This window comes from Notechis scutatus, chromosome 1 (genome assembly GCF_049901735.1).
Source record: "Notechis scutatus isolate UNSWTSFEM ecotype Mainland chromosome 1, rNotScu1.2, whole genome shotgun sequence".
Classification (NCBI taxonomy): domain Eukaryota; kingdom Metazoa; phylum Chordata; class Lepidosauria; order Squamata; family Elapidae; genus Notechis; species Notechis scutatus.
Window position 1 is genome coordinate 330,017,061 of NC_142009.1, and position 11,192 is coordinate 330,028,252.

General features: G+C 39.2%; 1 protein-coding gene across 4 annotated transcripts in view; it reads right to left on the reverse strand.

Annotated features, from left to right (window-relative positions):
• CRTC1 (CREB regulated transcription coactivator 1) overlaps positions 1-10,196 on the reverse strand; it is a 92,795-nt gene extending 82,599 nt beyond the window's left edge. The window contains exon 1 of one of the 4 annotated variants that reach the window (XM_087951667.1): positions 9,919-10,156. In XM_087951667.1, the coding sequence (XP_087807793.1) occupies positions 9,919-10,065 (147 nt within the window). In that variant the 5' untranslated portion in view covers positions 10,066-10,156. Of the gene's footprint in view, positions 1-9,918 lie in introns of all 4 variants that reach the window. The other 3 variants (XM_087951660.1, XM_087951655.1, XM_087951661.1) reach the window with 3 other exon arrangements.
• Between the last annotated feature and the right edge of the window lie 996 nt (positions 10,197-11,192).

Here is an 11,192-nt window from a genome sequence, read left to right on the forward strand (position 1 = left end):
CACTAGCACTAGAAACTGGCCTCTGACATATATTCTTTGGGTGTTCAACATCAAGAAACTTTTATCTTCTTAACCCATCCACCCTAAAGATACAAATAACAACATCCCTTTTACCAAGTTCATTTTAGATTCAAAACATGATTAGAATTAACAATTCAAGTGTTAAAGTAAAAGTCTTTCTCATAATTTGTCACCTAATCCTTTGGAGACTGAATTCAGGCATGCAAACCTGTACTTAGCACTAAGCTGAAGATGCTTCCACAGACCTATTCTCTTAAATATTATTGTGCAGAGGAAATCAAAATCATGTCCATGAAACACACAGAATCCATGCCAAGACAAACCAGGTGCGCATATGATGTGTTTTCTGAATACTTTCCCCCCCTGCAAAACATGTTTTCTTTCTTTCACTGACTTTTTTGTCACTCTCTTTTGTGAAGCTCTGCTGACTGTTTACAATATATTTTCCTACCAGGAAGATGAGAGGATACACTACAATTGGCAAAGTAACCACATGAATGGTTGTGCTCTCTGTTCAGTCATGAAGAAACAATTAGTTGGCAGGACATGAATGGGGATAATGTCCTAAAGCACCTTCTGTTCTAACTAGCAATATTTTACTTAAACACAGTTGAAGTTAAAGCAAGGCAAAAGCCTCGCTGTGCAGAGCTGACAAGCAACAAAATCCCCAATGCAAGGAGAATAAGAGCTCCAGTTTCAGACACAGTAGTTGTGTATGTTTGCCATCAATCCCATCAGCCCAATTGACTGACTTTATGGCACCATAGCACAATCACTTTCACCAAATGATCATTCAATGGATAGATTCAAAATCTCATCAACAATAAGGAGTAAGGCTAGTTCTATGTGGACCCAAACTGAATATTTAATTAAGCAGCTCATTGCCTTGGGACAACACTTATTAGTCTAAACTACCTCAAAGAGTGTCTGTGACAATTGACAGAAGGATAAACTATGCATCCCACACAGTGGTGGGATTTAACAACCAGTTCTCTGCCCTAATTATTAATTCCAACCACCAGTTCACCAATCTGCTCAGAAAGTTAACAACCGGTTCTCCTAAACTGATGCAAACTGGCTGAATCCCACCACTGATCCCACCCTAACCAAACTAAGGAAAAATGTCACAATTTGAAGAGGGTTGTTTTTTTGCAGTTACCATATATTTCATAACTATTTAGGCAACATTCACACAACACATTAAAAAAAAACTCATACCTTTAATGTCCCACAGGTGCTTTTTCAAGAGGAAACTGGATTTTCTGGTTTTTCTTTGAAGACATTTTGCTTCTCATCCAAGAAGTTTCTTCAGCTATGAGAAGAGCTGAAGAAGCTTCTTGGATGAGAAACGAAACGTCTTCAAAAAAAAAAAAAACCAGAAAGTTCAGGTACCTTTTGTAAAAGCACCTTTGGAATAACTATGATCCGGATGACTGAGAATCTCCATAGAAGTCCTACCTTTAATATTTTGTGGAATATAATTGCTACACTTGTGCTCATGAACAGAATTTTTATTCTTGTGTTATTTTTAAAGTAATGATATTTTAAAAATATGTCAAGTATTTTTTTAATTCATCAATTATTTGACATAATTTTTTAAAAATGTAGAATGCCATTGCTGGTGCATCTTTATTGCAAAAACTCAAAATGCTTGAAATCAATTGTTAAAACTTCCTTATGCTTGACTCTTGGTGATAATATGAATAGCCTACTCTTTGTTGGCTCAGATATTCCATAATTGGTTAAATTCTTCAGGTGGAGTGAATAGAAAAATATGCAAATGGATATTGGACTGTTCCTTTGTGCTTAGTTGGTCATTTGTGGCATGCTATTTAATTTTTATAAAGATGAATGGAAGAAGCACCAAATTTATATTTTAAAAAACCTGGAGAAATCTCAATTCATGAGAAATGTTGAAACAAATGGAATTTTCTATCCCCAAAATATGCCTGGCCCTTTCTCCTTTTTGCATTTATGATGATGCCAAACCTTTTTTTCTAAGCAAGATTTTGGTACATAATATATTGATGAGCTATATTGATGAGCCATAATGTAGTTTAATTGTGTACGACTTATTTCCTATATATTATTTTTATTGTTGCATACTTACCAGAGTTTTATGATTCGGCAATATAATTTTTGCAATAATTAATGTGATAATAATAAAAAGAATTGGTTGCAATTGCTTCAAGAAGGTATCTTTAAAATGCTGCATAAAATGACAAATAAAGCTCTATGCAGCATTGTTTTTCTGTCATGAAAACATATGAATCAATTGCCCAAATGATTCTCAACCAAAATTTCAGAGCCTTTCAAAGAATGCAAAGGATTTGCATCCCCTTAGGTGCCATTCAAGGGATACAGATAAAAAGGAACATTAGCATGCTTCAATCATAGAGATAAGGGATTTTACTGAAGTAAGTATGGAGTTGAAGGAATAAATTCTTCTGAAGATCTTCTAGAGCAGGGGTCCTCAACCACCGGGCTGCGGACCGGTACCGGTCCGTGGAGCACTCTGTACCGGGCCGCAAAGAAAAAAAAAATTAAAAAAATGGCGGCTTTCTTCGCCTTCGGTGAATGCTGCTGGGATCGGGGATCAAGGACACAAATGAAAGAAGGGGAGGGAGGAAGCAACCGAAGCCTGTCCTGCTCTCTGGCTCAGCGGCTTCGGTTTCCTCCCGCCTCGTTCCTCTCTCAGTCGCTCTCTCGCTGCTCCACCAGCCCAGGAAGAAACTGCTTCAAAGAAGCCAGGGGGGGGGGTGGCTTTTCCTGTCGCCGCAGCTCCTCCGAAGCGCCCGTTCACCCCCACCCCGCCCGCCCGCGGTTCAATTCAGTGCCCCGTTCTGCCTGTCTGGTTGTTTGGGAGCAGCTTCGGCTGAGAATAATAACTATTCGCCTCTTTTTATCAGCCGAAGCTGCTCCGAAACGAAGAAGGCAGGCAGGCAGGCAGAACGGAGCACTGTGGATTGAACCGCGCGCGGGCGGGCGGGGTGGGGGTAAACGGGCGCTTCGGAGGAGCTGCGGCGACAGGAAAAGCCACACACACACCCCGGCTTCTTTGAAGCAGTTTCTTCCTGGGCTGGTGGAGCAGCGAGAGAGCGACTGAGAGAGGAACGAGGCAGACACCTGAGGGAGGGAGGGAGACACCTGAGGGATGGGGCTGAGGGAGGCAGGGCCGAGGCGCTCCCTGAACTTGGTGGTTTGCTGGCAGACGTTTTATTACCCGACTAGGTAACAACATCAGATGTTACCTAGCCAGGTAATGGAACGTCTGCAAGCAAACCACCAAACTCGGACTCTTTCCCCCCACCCACCCCGGTCCTTGAAAAAGTGTTTGTGCTTGAAACTGGTCCCTGGTACAAAAAAGTTTGGGGACCACTGTTCTAGAGCAGAGGCAAAAACCAAGTTAGCAGAACAATTAAGCTACTTCAAATAAAGAGCTACCAAAAAGTAACATTAACAATATTAGCAAGTAGCTGAACCCTGGCACATCCATTTATAATATCCACTGGAAAACAAATGATAAATGTAATAATTTGTTTATTACTTGGCTATCTTACACCCTCAGAAAAAGCACACAAATACTAATGGACATGAAGTGCAAGATAATACAGAGAAAGGAATGACAGTGAAAAAACAAGGCTCCATAAAATTTAAGAAGGAAATTCGTTTTTCAAAAATCCATGTAAAATTTTCCTGGAACAGGGAATAATTATAGATTGGTGGCCATACCTACAGCTGCAGGTGAGATACAAAAAAGATATAGAAGAATTTGGCATTGATAAAGAGCAATAACAAATTGATAAAATTTTATTAGGACCAGAAGAGAAATTTATAATCAAATGTACAGTTATTTATTAAAAATTGATAGGGAAGAGGAAGTAGTTAAAGGAAATATGATAGCCTGGGCAAGAAATTTTGGTTACAGTATTCAGTTAGAGGAATGGGGGAAACTGTGGACTAAAAATTACAAATTAACAATGTCTGCTGCCTATAAGAAAAATCTTTATAAAATGTTTTACCGTTGGCATCTAGCACCAGCAAGATTGGCAAAAATATACCCAAATTCGAGTCCAGAATGCTAGAAATGTAAGCACAAACAAGGTACCTTCCTTCATATGTAGTGGTCATGTCCCGAAGCAAGAAAATATTGGAATAAAATAAGGAATTGGTTACAAGAAATTATTGGTCTCTAAATTGCATTTAAACCTGAAATGTTTCTATTAGGAATAATTAGAGGAATATATTATAATACATATATTGACGGCGGCAAGAATTGCTTATGGACAGAATTGGAAACTAGTTAGTAACCCTTCCAAAAGTATGATAATAAAGAAAGTAATGGATTCCAGAGAGATAGTCAAACTCACATTGGAACTGCAAGATAGAGAAGGTATGGAATATTATATGGTCTGTGAAAAGTGGTATAATTGGCTAGATAGTAGAAACAAAAATTAATGGAAATATGTAAATGGAAATGTCAATGTCACAATGTTGCGAAGATTGTAAATGAGTTTTTTTTAATGTGGAAAAGTACAATAAAAATTATTTTTAAAAAACCTGTTCCTGGATGAGTATAAAGCCAGACTCACAGCTTGAATAATCACTCTGTAATTCATAGTTACTGGATTTTTTATTTTATTTTTTGCAAAAACCACAAGGGACTAGGAGGAGCTGGAGGAAAATGTATTTTCAAGCACTGGTTGCCAATTAAGATATTACAATAATATTACAGTGCCGTATCTGCACTGCATTTGCCATGGATGCTACAATTCTATGTTTGAATTTATTCAATATACAAGAACAATCAGAAAGTTTGCTTAAGGAGGGGGGGGGGGAGGAAGGAGGGAGAAGAAACCCTCATAACTCTTACTGATTTGCCAAATGCAGTAAGAGTAAGTAGCACACTGATTTAACTATGTTGTCAATGACATTAAGAACTCATAGAAAAGGGCACATTAAACAGCAGAGCACAGAGCTACATCACTTTCATCAGCCCTCTATAAACCACTACCATCAATATAGCCCAATAAATGTCTCCTACACCCCACAGCACGTCCTGTTTAATTCTCTATATCAACTACATCTGTTCTTCTGCAACAATGAACACCAGTGTGAAGGTAACAAGAAATGCAGAGTCCAGACTGGTTCAAATAGCTCATACTGTGTAGCTAGATATTAATTTGTTGTCAGATACTATGGGATACAACTGGAATTCCCTATCATGGGTCTTATTTGATTTTTCAAATGCATATCCTTATTTTCCTTCAGAAATCCAAAGTAACATATATAGTTTTAGCCCAAATTTACAAGGGGGGGGGGAATCTTATATCAGCCCTGTAAGATAAATTAGAGATGGCCCAAAATCACCCAGCAAGCTTCATAATCAGGTGGATATTTTAAATCTGTGTTGCCTTACTTCTGGCCCAGAGCTTTTCTAATACTTATATTCTGACACATGATAATACAATATAGCATTTGTATTGAAATATCAGTATTAAGAATTTAACCAAAATGTGGAAATGACTTTATATATAAAGGAATTTATTCTATATAAAGACTTAAGGCTGCAAGAAGTTACTACAATAAAAGATCCATAAATGGGAAAACACACACACTCAACAGGGAAGAGTGTGCTTTGATCTACTGTTCCAATTTGTAATGTAATTTATACCACATTCCAAATTACTTCATTCTTAGTGCCTTCTTCTGAGGTGCCCCTAATAAATTAGATGTCTTTACACTAACTAGGATCCCAAATATCCTGCTGGCATTTACAAGCTGATCATCCCACTTCTCTTACAAGGGAAAAAATCAAATATTTTTATCTCAACTCTGAAGGAACTTTTATGGCTGTAATCTTTAATATGTGGGAAGAACTTACAGGATGGCCCTTACCAGCATGAATCTTCACTGTAAGCACACAATGTGGCTCCACCAAAAATTAGACCATATGTATTCATTTATTATAAATATGTTTCCTTTTGGTTGACATACAATTATAATAACCACAATAACCATTAAAAACAAACATTGGTAGAAATATTTTTCTTTGCCAAACAGGAGATACTGATGAGTGCAGCCATGCAGAGCCTTCAATTTAATTCCAAAAAGGTGTCTAGAGGCATGGGTTCACAATTCTTAGCTGATCTATCTTTCCTAAGGTCACATGGCAGCTGCAGAAAACAACACAAACCGAAGAAAAGATACTGCTATTTCAAAGTGTTGCAGACAGATGCTATGTTCACACCTCCGATATACCTTGAAGCACCTTTTTTATATTATTTCAAAAAAATGCTGCACAGTGTTGGTGACCTTTTCATGGGATAGCAGGCTATAACTTGATAATAGCAAAAGTAAAATCCTGTTATGCTCATCCCATCCATTTTCTGAAACAAAGTCATTGGTTAAATTATTTCCATTGTTAACTCTTTGTGGACATGCTGCAAATCCCATCACTTCAAATTCCTTGTGTGTCCAATCACAGTTGGCCAATAAAGAATTCTATTTCTTGAATGATTTTTATTGTTTTTAATTATTTTAACTTTTATAGTTTTAGAATTTAAGCCATTCAATCACTTGGCTGAGATGGGCTCTTATACAAATTGATTAAATAAAGTTGCATTTGTAAAATAAAATAATTTATTAAACTTATCTTAATGACCCCACTTAATGACCCTGGACAGCTCACAACAAAGAAATAAAGACATATAAAATCAGTAAAAGAGAAAAGGTGGAAAGGACAGACCAGACGGAGTGAAACAAAGATGTTCACCTTCCTTGGCTGTGTGAGGAACCAGGTATTCATTCTCCTCAACAATAATCTCTGAATTTTCTCTTCTGGGGGCTATTCAGATGGCTGGGGGAATGCAAAAGTACTGCAAATAATGTGTGATTCTGGAATCCCAGTAGACAAAACTGTTTATGGAGTGTGCCCACCCTGCAAGAACAAAATGGTTGGGCACATCCTATGAGAAACAGGCAGTCTCCCAAGTAACTGGGCCATGTAGAATTTTTTAGATGACAACCAGCATTTTAAGAAGGTTCATTTTGTCCCACTGTAATATTTCTAATTATGACATTTATAAGCATCTAACTGCATTGCAACAGACATTCTCCCATCGTTAAAGTCATTTCTTAGAAGATGATAGCTAATCATTCTGTTGATATTTCATTTAGAAAATGTAACATTCCCCTTTAGTTAATAACTTAATTTCAACACAAAGCCAATTTTTCTCACTGAAAGAACAGTGACTTCAGAAAAGAGCTGTGTACCACAATTCAAAGTTCTAGTAACATTTTATTACTAATATAGCTACAACACACATTGCAAATTCCTGGGGTAGTTATAAAGCAATCTACATAAGCTAATACCCAAACCAACTCCTAAGGAATCAACTGTTTAAAGTGCTTTGTTGAATAGATAAGATACACTAAAATGATAGAAGCACTATCTTGATCTCTCTGATTTTCACAATTACACAACTCTGCAAGGATAGGAAATAAAATTATTTTCTCCAACGTTTTCTTTTTCAGTAAGAGCAAGTGGATATTAAATATGCTTGATCTCATATATTTCCAGCCAGAGACAGACATAATACAAGGGAAAGATATTTTCTATTTGTTCAAATCCAGATACTCCACCCAAGCAGGAGAGCATTAATTGCATTCTAGCATGGAAAAGAATGATTCTCCCTGATGTAACAGCAGTGTCTTGATGACAATTCATACTTCATTAAGTGTATTGTGATACTTGATCACACTGACCCACATTACAAAACCCAGTAACAGATTCTTAAAGACTGGATACCTGTTTCCTTAAATGAATAAATATTCCATACTATAGATTGGAATTTCCTTGTAATTCTCCCTGCTCATCTAACATTAAGCAGTTGCTTAAACAAATTGAAAGAGAGCCTCTTCTCACAATGCCCTCACAATTTCCTATAGGAAAATATATACCATCTAAAAGGAAAGATGGATAGAAGTCATCCTTTCAACAATTCACACACAGGATGTAAGCATTTTCTAATTTTGCATTGCCTTCATTTTCACATTTCTCTTTTATCCAGGAAAAGATTTTTAACCCCCTTTTCTTAATTTGCTCCTAAACGCACACAGGGAGAATGAATTGATTCCCTTATGCATAAATTAAGGGCTAATTAATTTCCTTCCCAGTTCCATTTCCACAAATACACAATACTGCTTTATCCCTCAATACTGCCCTGTCTTTTATACAAATAAGAGAATGGGAGCTATGAACCTCCTCACTACAAACATAACAACATGAGATGTAATTACAACGTCTTGAATGTTTTAATTAAACACTCCTCCCAATATACACAAGACTCTTCAATTCCCTGCCCATAAATTGGGAAGAGAGTTGCTATTATTTCCTTCCCTTACATTTGGAGGGGATTTACTCTATAACTTCTTCATATATTTATAAAGAAGATGTATAAATTATTATCTATACATTGAGCAGGGACTATCTGCCTAAAATTATAGGCACTGCTAACCTCTTCCCCATATTTGCCATTATACAAAATATTCTTTATTGGCCAAGTGTGATTGGACACACAAGGAATTTGTCTCCGGTGCACAAGCTATCAGTATGCATACACATACAAGCAAACAAAATGATAAATCATAAGATACAATCATAAATCATAAGATACAACCAACAAAGTGATAGTAATAAGATACCAATAAGAGTAGGAAGGATAATAGTAAAACAGTCCTGCTATATGATTAGATATCTGAAATATTAATTTAATTTGGCCCATCCCTTGAGGAAAGAGTAGTTCGTCATTATGACCTCTTTCATCAAAATCCACTCATTCTCTTTTATTCCTATGATATTTAATAAATGAAAGACAAAGGTGTTATGATCCCTTCTGTTTTGGAGGGGTTAACTCCACTCCCATGCTCCCCCACCCCTATTCTTATTAATCCAGTATCCCTCACTTGAAGCAGAAAGGAATTAAGATTCCTTCTCCTGACCCACTCACCTTCCAAGCTTGTCTGTCTGTCTGTCTATCCTTCATCCATCTTTTAATAACTCCATGATAGATTGAGAAAGCACAATTTCCATCCTTGTACCAAGATAAGCATACAGGTAGGTCATTTCATCCCCCTTGACCTCCTTTCTTTAGTCTACCCATCTTTGCACTCCATCTCTCACCCAAAGTCTGCACCTTTTAATTTCAATGTCTTTTAATTCCAATTCCTTTTGCAAGGGGAGAGAATGCATGCAGCATTTTTTACACGTATTAAACGACATCCTCCTGCCTTTCCGATCACAAATACTAAGGCCCGTTGGCAAATAACATAAGCCATTACTTATAAGGATAATAATAATCACAACATTGACGGGATTTTTTTTTTTTTTTTGTAACCGGGGGCTTAACTTCTCCCTTTTTCCTAAAACAGGGTGGGTGTTGTTTTTTTTGTTTTGATTCCCAGCTTCATCCCTAATCAGGGGGCGTCAGCCCCCCCCCTTTTAATTGCCCCCCCTCAACTTGAAACGACGGGCTCCCCCTCAGTTCTCTCTCTCCCCCCCACACCCACTCGGTGAGAGGGGGAAAGGATGCCGATCCGGCGTCTCCCACGCCACACTTATTTTAATCCCTTCTCTCACCCCCCACCCCAAATTGAGGGGGTGGTCTTTAAACACCTCCCCTTTTCTCGGGGAAAAGGAAAAAAGAGGGTGCCCCTAGACACCCCCGACCTCCCCTCAGGAAATTTTAAAAAACGGCCCCCTGCCTAAGCCCCACAGTGAAGAGGAGCGAATTTCGATGCAACCCCCCGTCCTTTCTGAGGGGACTCGGGCAGCGCGTCAGTCCAGCGGTCCCTCCCGCTCTCCATCCTTCCCTTCCTCCGACGGGTCCTCCTCACCCGGTGGGCGCGCGTCAGGCTGAGGTCTTTCATGACCTCCTCGAAAGCCGCCGTCTCCTCGGCCTGCTTCTGGTTGTGCAGCGCGATCTTCTCGCTGAATTTCCGCGGGTTGTTCGACGACGCTGCCGCCATCTTCCCCGTCCGCATCCCTCCTCCTCCTCTCCCCCAACCCCTGATTCCCCCTCCCACCGGGCTCCAGACACCACCACCAACCAGGCGGCGCCAACTGCGCAGGCGCGCCAGGAGAGAGACGAGGCCGAAGTGAGCGCCTGAAAGGCTAGGACTTCTGAAAATCTGCGCGTGCGCTGCCCGAGCCAACAAAAAAAACCCGGCCCGAACTGCGCAGGCGTAAGAACAGGCAGACTAGGGAAAGGGAGGTGGAAGGAGGGCAGAGTCGCGACTTGCGAAGCCAACCTGGAGGCGAGGCACTTTGACGCACGCGCGGTACTTTCCTTGGCTTCGTCGCAACTCCTTGAAGCAGGCGCACAACGGACTTTTTTCCTCCCTATCTCTATGGGCCGAGTAGTTCTTTCTACGCTTGCGCGGCGGTTCTTCTCATTTCCCCCTTCACACTTAGCAGGCAAGTAAGCGGGCTGTGTCACGCATGCTCAGAGCGTCTATCCAAAATTGTTTAAAGAGCGAAGCTGTCTGTCTCCGTTCTCTCTAGTTGTCCTTTCTTATTAGGGGGACTTTATTCTCTTTAAAAAATTCCCCTTCACATGTCTCTTTCCTATTCCTCAGTAGCTGCATTTATCCAATAGCTTTAAATTGGTGCGTGGATTTGTTTATTTTTTGGGATACTTTCTCCATTTGCACCATCTTCAGCAGCTTAGTCTTAAGTTCAGTGTTTCTTAACCTTGGCAGCTTGAAAATGTGTGGACTTCAACTCCCAGAATTCCCAAGTCATTCATTATCTATGCTGGTTGGGGAATTCTGGGAGTTGAAATCCACATATCTTCAAGTTCTTAAGATTGAGAATAATTAGATGAGCCAACAAGCCAACAAGTAGTTTGCACCAAGCTAAGGATGAACCCCTAACCAATGTTAAACTCTGGCTATGAAATGGATTCAGAAGAACACTAAGATATTTGTATACTTTCAAGATTTTTTCAAAGACTCTCCTATCAACCCAGGTTACCATGGCTTGTTTAACAAACTTAGAACAAACTAACCTACCTGAGCAGTTATATGTTAATACAGTACAATCATTCTCTTAACTATGGAGGCTCTTTCCATGGATTTATTGCACACTCTTTTCAAAGCTATAAAATAAC